A 10,443-nucleotide genomic window follows, 5' to 3' on the forward strand; every position below is an offset into this window, starting at 1 on the left:
GAATTGAAGGTTTGCGGCCCTGAGTGATTTGGGCCCAATTAAAGGGACTAAGGGTTGGGATAGGGTTTTAAGAAACCCAACCCAACCCGACCCTGTTGCACCCCTAGTTGCATCATAGGGGGCATCTACGGTCTGAAGAACAGTGTCAAGTGACACGACTCAACCCACCAATTTTCTAACAATTTCTGTTACAGGTCTATGATAATTCCATGCAGGTGATATATTGAAAGTTCTCCTCTACAAAGGTGATACTTAGATTTACTCTCTCAATATTCTGACACATAATTTCCCTACACCGTTGGTGAATGAATTCCTTCGTCATTATGTCTTGATATCGATTTAATTCTAACTAATTTGAATGAAGCATTAGAAGTGATTGAAAATTGTGAACATGCAAAAGTTTCCTAATTGCGCCTTTTAAGGCTGTGTTTAGTAGCCAAGAGAAAAAAAGAAAAAGGTACATTTTTTGTATTTTTTTTCTTGGGTTAAGAATTTCTCTTTGCACTTGTCTTCACTCAAGAGAAGATTTAATTTTTTAAATTCAAAATTCCTCTTGGAAATTGTGAAGCTTTCTTTTCCTCAAAAAAAAAAAATCTTGCAAAAAACACAAGAAAACATGAGAAAATATGAAAACATAATTAGACAAAATAATGAATGATTACACAATGATTTCCTATGTGTCTGTCTCCTAAAATTCAGAATTTTTTGAATTTTTTTTTTTCTTTTCTTCACTTGCTTGCCAAACATACATACTCTTTTTACTTTCTCACCATTTCATATCTTTTCTTTTCTTTTCTTCTCTTGGCTACCAAACATAGCCTTAGAGAACTTTTTTATTATTATTATTTTTTTAATATTTTTGATAGGTAGAGAAGTTTATTTTAATGGCTGTAGTGTATCTCCCATGTGGCATGTCCACTGAGAATCTGAAATTTGTGGACGAGATAAACCTAAATTCCTTTGCTCACATAATAAGTTTTTTCCTTAAAAAAAAAATTTCAAATGGCTAAAATGAGTCTTTCATAGAAATCTAAGGATATAAGAGAGCTTACAACAATGGTTGGAGTACCATAGACATGCATAGACTTACATTGAAGGATACAAATAACAAACTCAATTTTATCCCAGCTTAATGGGGTCGGCTGCATGGATGCATTAAAAAAAAAAAAAGAGTAAGTGAGAGTAAAATGCAAAAATCACAATATAGGAAAGTATCCAATTGAATTTGGCTTTAAAACTTGATACATGGCTAGTCCAAACCTTGATACGATCTTTCCAACAATTGCAAACGCCAAATCATCTTACCATATAAAAAAAAAAATAGTTGGATTGTGAGGGGAGGATTCCCTCGATAGAGTTGTGTTATTGCATTTCCTCCTAAAGGTTAAGGATAGAATTCCTCTACATAGAGCCTAGGACCAGAGAGTGATCCTAGCGCTGGGGGTGACCTAGATACAAGTGCCCAGGTCTTCACAGCCCTAGGATCACTCTCTAGTCCCTGGGCTCTATGGAGAGGGGCTAGATCCAAAGTTCAAAGTTTAATGAGATTAAATTAAGGAAAAAAGGTTGGGCACGCTGCTAGTCTCTCTCTCTCTCTCTCTCTCTCTCTCTCTCTCTCTCTCTCTCTCTCTCTCTCTCTAAATTGACTCCATGCCCTTTGCATCCTAACCTCTCATTGGTTGCTCCTAGTGGATTTTTCCAAACCTAGGAAGATATGATCTTCATCAGCAACTCCATTAATGATGCTGGTAATGACAGAATAGTCTGAAAAACATTCCCCACTGCATGTAACATTATTGAAAATTATTTTAATGAAGCTTTGGGGAGTGAGAGAGACTAAGCCAGGAAAGGGGGTGGGCATGGGGTGTTGTGGGTTTAAGGCGAAAAGGGGAGAAAGCTGCAGGAATAAAAACTCTTATCGCAAAAGCTGGAAACGATTACCATAAAAAGCAATTAAAATCAATTAACGGCTTGGATTACAGTCATGCCATATCTACAATTAATATAAGAAATACGGATAAATAAGTTCGCAAAACGTATGTTCTGCTACCACCTGTCCATATAGGCAAAAAGGTCGCAGTACGTACGTATAAATAATTTGAAAATACGTTTTTCAACTAAGAACCTTGATTTAATCCTATCCAATCTTTGCCGTTGAATTGTTAACCTAAAAGGATCAGCCTTAACCTCTCCTCTCCATCGTGAACCTAGCAGCTTCCTTTCCCATCTTCTCTCCCCTACCTCTCCCCGCCTCATCTATCGAGTCTTTTTCCTCAATCCATCTTTTGATTGTTTCCTCTTTAATTTTCTGCTTCTAGTTGATATGGGTTTCTTCACTGTTATGAGATTTTAGTTTTGTCTTAATTCGTTCGTTTTCAAAGTGGGAATGACTGATTTTTGAGTAAAACCTCCAAGCGCTTTGATCTTTGATTGGTCTATAGGAGATGATGACTGCCATGGAATAGCAGTATTTCAAAATTATGGATAGTTTCTTTTCTGAAGCCTAATTTGTGAGATTCTTACTAGATCTCAGATGTAGTCTCTGTAATTATGATAATTTTGTCAGGTTTGCAATAGTTTTCTTTCAAGTAGGATTCTTCCGCAATGGTGAGTTTTTGTGAAAACCTCTACATGATTATGTGACCTAGTGGATTTTTCCAAACCCATGAAGATATGATCTTCATCAGCAACTCCACTAATGATGTTGGTAATGACATAATAGTCTGAAAAACATTCCTCACTGCATGTAGCATCATTGAAAATTATTTTAATGAAGCGTTGGGGAGTGAGAGAGACTGAGCCAGAAAAGGGGGTGGGAATGGGGTGTTGTGGGTTTATGGCAGAAAGGGGAGAAAGCTGCAGAAATAAAAACTCTTATCGCAAAAGCTGGAAACGATTATCATAAAAAACAATTAAAATCAATTAACGGCTTGAATTACCGTCATGCCATATCTACAATTAATATAAGAAATATGAATAAATAGGTTTGCAGAACGTACGTTCTGCTACCACCTATCCATAAATATATAGTGTGTGATGCCGACTATGGAGTGTGGTGTACAAAAGTACGGTTTTGCCCTCCTCTAACTTTGGATCTTGATCCTTCTTCACAGGAGATTAGAGCATAACGGGTAATAGGTAACAGGTAATGGGTAACGGGTAAAGAGTAACGGGTAACGGGTAACGGGTAACAGGTAACGGGTAACGAGTAACGGGTAACGGGCAACGGGCAACGGTTAACAGGTAACTGGTTTAGAAGGAAAAGAAAAGAGAGAAGAACATGTAAGCACCTACCAGCACGTCATTACTCGCGTCAATGGGAGAGGGAAAGCAAAGCCAAACACTGCTTCACACAATTCGTGCTTAATCAATTTCTAACCATTTAAGGTCTCATCATGAATTATAAATTGAAATCGATTGTTAAAATTGAATTGTACGATTTTAGCTAGAACCGCAAGCCCGATCAAAACCTAGAACAGATCACAGTTGGTCATTCTCACTCTAAAAATAGTAGAAACGATTTTTCACGTTTCTAGGAACAGAAATAGATTTTTTGGTGTTTGATAAACTTGTTTCTCGGATCTTCTATACCAAGATCTACAACACCGATAATGACATCAAGGACTACCTTCAAGGATTTTTTGATGTTTGATGAACAAGTTACCTTTTAATCGATTTTTTATCGGGTCTTTCCCCATTATTTTGGCTTCAACTTGTTTCTAAAAACAGCAAAACAAGTATAGCATGTTTCGTCATTCACGTTTCTTCTATTGTAAATTGCCATAAATTTCTATTTAAGTTTCTAAAAACAGATGGAACGAAACAGATTTATCAAACGCTTTTAAGGTTGTTTTTCTATTTCCTGACACAGAAAAATGCAGAAACACGTTTCTATGAATATTACCAAACGGTGCCTAAGGGTTCATTTCGATGATTGTTCCATCGTCTAACTCAAATCAACTAAGAAAATACATGTATGAGTGAATGGAGAAGTCAAACTTTTCTTCTTTTCTTTTGGCCTTTCGTAACCAAAAGGTCTCCCTCTCTATTCTTCCTTCTTTAGTTCTTCCCCTCCTAGGGTAGGATGCCAGTCCGTCGTAACTCTGAACGAGGGTGAGATCCGGAATTCCGGATAGGGTGAAAGCGTGTTCTTAGTTGCAATTGCTTTGACGGACAGATCACCTCTACATGTGACTCATGTTTCATGTTGCAGTCCAGTCAGCAGTGTTGATGATTCAACTTACTACCTCCATGAATGGTGTATGTATATCTACGGTGTGAAGGGCATCCAATTTGGCATCTGATGGTTAAGAAGATTTGGATACGTACGCTAACACATGAGTGCATACCACTAGGTTCTCCCAATCGTTGAATGCCGCAGGATAGGATTCCTCTCAAAAGAGTCCATGGACCATAGAGAGATCTCACAGCCAGGGTGACCTTGAGACGGGTGCCCGGGTCCACCCAGCTGTGGGATCACTCTATGGTCCATGGGCTCTATGGAGAAGATCCAGATCCAGATTGATATACATATACCTATTATTATTTTTATAGTCTTTCACCAATTAAAAGCATAATTTGATAATCTACAATAAAATAGGATTTCTAAAATTCTAAGATTCTAATGGTCCAACCTTATAATCAAGAATCTTGTCAGAATCTTAGGCAGTCATGTAAATTGTAAAAGACTAATGGGGGAATGCATTACATGAGTGCCAATGGGAATGCACGAGTAAGCATTCATAAATAAGGTATTTTTCATTTCATAGGATGTGAGCCAGTCATTTCCACCCGAGCCCCCAAATGTGTCTTTAAATTTTTGTAGTATAAATCATATATTGTTTTTAAATGGTGCATGAGACGTGCACAATTTTATGTTATTTTAAGTTCTAAATTAAGGTAGAATCTAATAAAATATGATATTCTGTACTAATATGTTGATCCTGGGGAATGAAGAAACAAAAGTATTTTTTTTAAAGGGAAATATATGAATTTGAGAAGGCTTTGTGTAACAATTCACATTACATAATATTTTTGGCAAAGCTTAAGAAGGAATCTAGAAATGTTCACATCAAAGAATCTTGGACAGTTTTTCATTCCTTTATTTTTCTAACATCTTTCAAATTTTTTTTTTATTAGCCTTTCTCTCAATAGAATTTTTTTTTAAAGCCCAATTTCATTTATTGTTCTGCCTAAAATTTTATTTTAATTTAAATTTATTGATCTTCGATTGTAGATATTTATCTAAGCAAGACAATTTATTCATCTATAAATGAGGCATGTTAAGGTCAATAATTTTGATAATGATGTATAAATACTAAAAATCATCCTAGCATCTTTGAAATCGTGTCTAGTAAATCATTTTTAAATAATACTATATATCACATTTGAGACAAAAAATTATATTTTATTTATTTTTATCAGTTTAAAATGTTAAGAAAACCCCCATAATTCGACATTCTACAACAAAAACAGGATTTTTAGATTCCTTAGATTCTAATGGTCTAAACTCATCATATACATTACAGAATCTTTTCAAAACCCAAGAGTTAGAAGCTTAGCCAAGTGTGCATGTAGAATCAAAATATTTAGATATTTGTGGTACAAATCAATTTTTTTTTCAACAATGCATGAGAACTACACAAACCAAATACATTTTCCTTTGGTAGTCACACATCTCATGTTCTTTAAGTTGTAAAAAAAGACAAGATCTCATAAAATATGATTGTCTTGTGTTACCATCTAGATCTTTTTTATGGTTGTTTTGTTAATTTGGAGGTCCTCCCCTTGGCTAGCCTTCTTTGCAGGTTTTTTTTTTTCATCCAAAAATAAATAAATTAAGGCTAAATCTTATAAAATATATTAGACTCCATGCTATTATCTAGATGCTTTGGAAGGGAAGAAATATAGGGATCTTTTCAAAGGGAAGCATATGAATTTGAGAAGACCGTGTTAACAAATCATCTTACGATGCGTCTCCCAAGAGATGAAGGGACCTCAATATTTGGAGAGAAAGATGTGAACATTGCTACTCTCATTAAGCACACATGGAGGGTTGTGTCAAAAGAAAATTCTATTTGGATCCAGTGGATTGATTCCATGATTCTTAGGAAGGATTCCGCTTGGACTACTCAGTGCTCTTCAACCTCTTGTTGGTCTAGGAGAAAGATGGTTCTGAAGAATCTGGTTGCTGGCTATATTAAATCTTCAAGTGGTAAGGACACTCTGCTCAGCTGGCTTGATTCTTGGCATCCTAATGGTGTTCTTATCTCCCTCTATGGTGACCCTATCTGGTATAACAATGGGTCTTATAGTTCAGCAAAGGCCCCGTCAATGTACATGAAGGAAATTGGGACCCTGGCGATCCTTCCTCAGCTTTATCCAATGTATAGGCGGACCTCCCCCTTTGTTCATTGGAGACCTCGTGGCAGTGGAGATCTGTTTTGGTGAACCGCATGCTCCTCAACTAGATTCAGTATGGCCTGTACCTGAGATCCAAGGCTTCCCAAGGTTTCATATTTTAGTCTATTTGGTGAAAGGGATTCATCCTAAGACATATACAGCTTCACTGCTTGGAGAGCTATAAACTCCAATCTCCCAATGCAATCTTTCCTTAGGCACATATATATCTCAATTCTTAACTTCTGCCTCCGTTCAAGTGCCAAAGAGGACATGAATCACCTTTTCTTTAGATGCCCATTTTCTAAAACTATTTGGAACAATATTCTGGCCAAATGCTGGCCTTCTTTTAGGTAGATCCATTCTTCCCCTAGGGAGTGGGAGTGGGAGTGGGAGTGAGTGTCATCTAATTTAAGGGGAAGTCAGTTTGTGAATCTATAGGCACATCGGCATTTTGAAAACACAGCAGTGAAAATCTTGACTGAGAATCCACTAGATGATGCCATGGAGGTACACCTCCTTGAAAATTTGTTGCTTCTATCTGATTAACTGTAGCTTTTTTAACAGTTTGTGCTTCCCTGCAAGTCAGAAAAATCTTGGCATCACTTATTTGAGACCGCAATTTTCTACAAGTTTCAATGGTTATCTTGAAAGGGAGCATGTTGAGTATCTGAAAATAAAAGGTTTCTGTACTCAGAAGGAAGTCCAGAATATTAGATGTTTTAGACTTTATTAATTCACTCCAATCTCTGTATAGTGTGTACAAACTTTGGATCTGAATAGAACAACTGGGATGCATAAATATACAGATTAAAATGTATACATGGGATGAGAGAGAAGGAAGGAGATGAAGAAAGAGAAAGGAAGCTCCATACAATCATGTCACACGGCGACAGCGGCACCAGAAAGCTGTTCCACCACTTCTTCCTCTAGCCACAGCAATTTCCTCATCTATGTAAAACCAGATGAAGAAGGGATCTTCCTTGGTGCTTGGCTCCCTCTCATCTATTTGCCCCAAGCTTATCTGCAGTGGACCAAATGGCCCAACCTTTATTCGGATACACTCAAAAATGAAAGCTAATATCCTTTTCTTCCATGAAAATCTTCCTTCAAATGTTAAGCATCCAAAAGGCCCAAAAAATACTCCATTCTCAATCCTTTTTCCCTGCAAATCAAAATAACAAAACTAATCTGTTTACAAGATATGAATTCGATACTGACAGGTCTGAAGAACTAAGTAGATGAGGAAAGTATCTGAGGAAAAAATTGCTAACCGCTGCATCAAAACGTTGAACGGCAGTAATAGGGAAATAGCTACCACTCTTCAAGCGATCCTACAAAACCCAGACTGAAACATCTGAGTACCCAATAAGAAGAATAACCCAAGAAATCCAAAATCCGTTAACCCACCAGGAAATGGAAATTAGTGAAGAAGGAAACGAGTTAATTAACAACCTTAGCAGTGAAGATAAGCATCCAGGTTCTTCCAGGTGATTCAGATCCTCCAAGCGTATTGAGAAATTCAGAAGGATCAAGCTTAGCCTTCTCTATCACAGCAAGGGCAGCGAGTACCTCTTCTGCTGCAACTTTTCTTGTCTTCGCTGCATTCTTGAGAATCCTCACACTTTCCTCAACTTCCTGAAGAACAAGAGAAGTAACAAATTCACTAAATCATACTTGCCAAATCCATAACTGAAAATCCTATTACCTTACTGGCCTGCTCTACTTCTTGGAGAAGAACAGAGGATGTAGCTTCCTGATCCGTTTGAGCAGCTCTGGGTCTTGGTACAGAGAATCTGGAAAGGTGGGTTACAGTCCTGCTAAGATGGAAGTTTGTGGTATTAAGATGGAGAAGGCTTCGGTGAGAGAGCTGTGAGGATTTGGGAAAGTTTTGAGATGTGGTGGAAATGACCCAATGACTGGTTACAGTTGATGCCATTTCACCCTCTCCGCTTCTGAGAGATGGATTCCCATCATAAATGTTTCTAGAGACTTATCTGTCCCCTCCCATCAATTTATGGCAGTGGCTCACTCGCTCCCATTTCACAGGGGATGAAAGTCACACTCAGGGATTAAAAATCGGGAATCGGACAGGTAAATCGGTCGACTCATAAACAGAATCGACTAACATCTCTCCCAATTTGGCAGTTTCCAGTTTTCCACCAAATTTTAATACCCGCAGTGTGAATCGGAATCAGAACGCCAATTCCTTGACTTATTCCATGTTCCCTATTTCAAGGCCGATCCAAGTTTCACCCCTATATTGATAAGAACCAATTGATTCAGATGTGAATCGGCTCTGATCGATATCGCCACCTAAAACTGGTCCCACTCCCACTGGGCACTCCGAACCGAGTCGAAGTCCGCTGGATCCGTTTCCGTCTCATTAAAACTCAGATAGATATAGAGAATTACTGCATGGGGTCTGTGGTAGAGTCAGAGAAGGATTTTTGTCCAATTAATTAATTAATTAATTAATTATAAGGATGTAAATGGATAGATAAAATGGTATCCCAATCTGATTAAAGGGTATTCGGATTTAAATTTGAATTACTCAAATCATTTAAAAAATAATTATCTGATTCGATCAGATAATCAATTAGTGATTTTGAGGGTTCTTGAAGTTTAGACAAGTACTAAATAATGAGGAAAAGAACTAAAACAATTTACAAAAATGGAATTAAGAGCATATTGTATTCATTAGGGGAAAGAAGGTCCATAAAGTAAATGTATAATTAAAAATCTTAATTCAATTCGCACTCGTATCCATTTAGGAATACCCGTATTTTGTTGATTTGTTACAAGAGTTACTTGTTAATTAGGTTATAGATTTTATACTTTGTTAATTTTAGATTAAATTGTCAAAGCATCCATTAAGAGAGAGAGAGAGAGAGAGATGTCTAATTAAATACTATAATATTTCATTTCAGCAGGTCCCTAGTCATGTTAACACCTTAACTTAACTTAAAACTTAAAACTAAAAAACAAAAGACTAAAATAAGACCCTGCCCCAGCTCGTCAACTCATTTGCCTTTCTGACGGTCATGGAGCAAATCAAAGTAACCCCTAGGATTAATTTCGAAAGCATCCCTTGATATTTGAGACGTCCCACCAGTACCCGGTGCAGTCATGTATCCTCCTCCACCTCCGCCTTTGCCACCACCGCCTTTACTTCCTCCTCCACTTCCACCTTTGCTGCCGCCACCACCACCACCACCACCACCACCTCCGCCTCCACCTTTGCCGCCCCCACCACCTCCGCCTTTGCCTCCCATCTTTGCAAGAATGTCAATTGTTTGAAGCTAAAAACACTTGGTAATAAGACACTGCTTTGAAAACTATTGATCCCTGATGCTGCAAGTGTCCTTGGTTTGATGGCTATTTATAAAGACAGGTTACTTGTAGCTAAGAATAGCTCAAGTCTCAACATATATCTCTTTCTCTCGGAAGGAAAAAAAAATACAGAAGCCGAAGGGGTTTTGCATAAGACGAGGAGCTAAGAAGTCAAGATTTAATTGCTATATATTAAAAAGAAAGAAAAGTTTTGAAATCAGTTATTCTTGAATATCTAGATAGAGGAATGGCCATATTTCATATTTGGCTCCCAAGAATTTAGACTTCCCTCTCTTTTGTTCATATGGGCACACGTTACAAAAGAAATCAACCATCACAGTAATAGACATAAGAAGGATCTAAGAAAAATAGTATCATCATTAAACCAGTCAAGTGATCACTACTCTTGACTTAAAGATTGATCAGAGTTTGGTCTTCTATTTTACAAAATTGAAGCCCCACCCAATATTCATCTATCAATCTTTAAACCTTTGAACCATGTTCCAAGTGGGTGGATAAGAATTGCTAAAGATTTTTTATGCTACCTCCTTAGGAAAAGCATCTTACGTGGATAAGTGATGAAGATTTTCTTACCATTGGATAGAGAGGCCATATCCCTAGAAGGTTCAATGCTTCTCAACAGCTGTTCTCGTCTATCAACTCTGGAAGCTTTAATGATTATATTTGTTTAAAAGTGATTGATATCAGCTT

At 37.3% G+C, this 10,443-nt stretch overlaps 1 protein-coding gene across 1 annotated transcript; it reads right to left on the reverse strand.

Annotated features, from left to right (window-relative positions):
• Positions 1 to 7,099: 7,099 nt before the first annotated feature.
• Positions 7,100 to 8,394, reverse strand: LOC122078938. Its single transcript, XM_042645144.1, has 4 exons — positions 8,108 to 8,394; positions 7,855 to 8,037; positions 7,674 to 7,733; positions 7,100 to 7,564 (listed from the first exon to the last, which is right to left on the reverse strand). Exons 1-4 carry the CDS (start codon positions 8,336 to 8,338, stop codon positions 7,277 to 7,279), a joined length of 762 nt encoding a protein of 253 aa, XP_042501078.1. The 5' UTR covers positions 8,339 to 8,394; the 3' UTR covers positions 7,100 to 7,276.
• Positions 8,395 to 10,443: the final 2,049 nt, after the last annotated feature.

This window comes from Macadamia integrifolia, chromosome 5, assembly GCF_013358625.1.
Source record: "Macadamia integrifolia cultivar HAES 741 chromosome 5, SCU_Mint_v3, whole genome shotgun sequence".
In the NCBI taxonomy this organism is placed as follows: domain Eukaryota; kingdom Viridiplantae; phylum Streptophyta; class Magnoliopsida; order Proteales; family Proteaceae; genus Macadamia; species Macadamia integrifolia.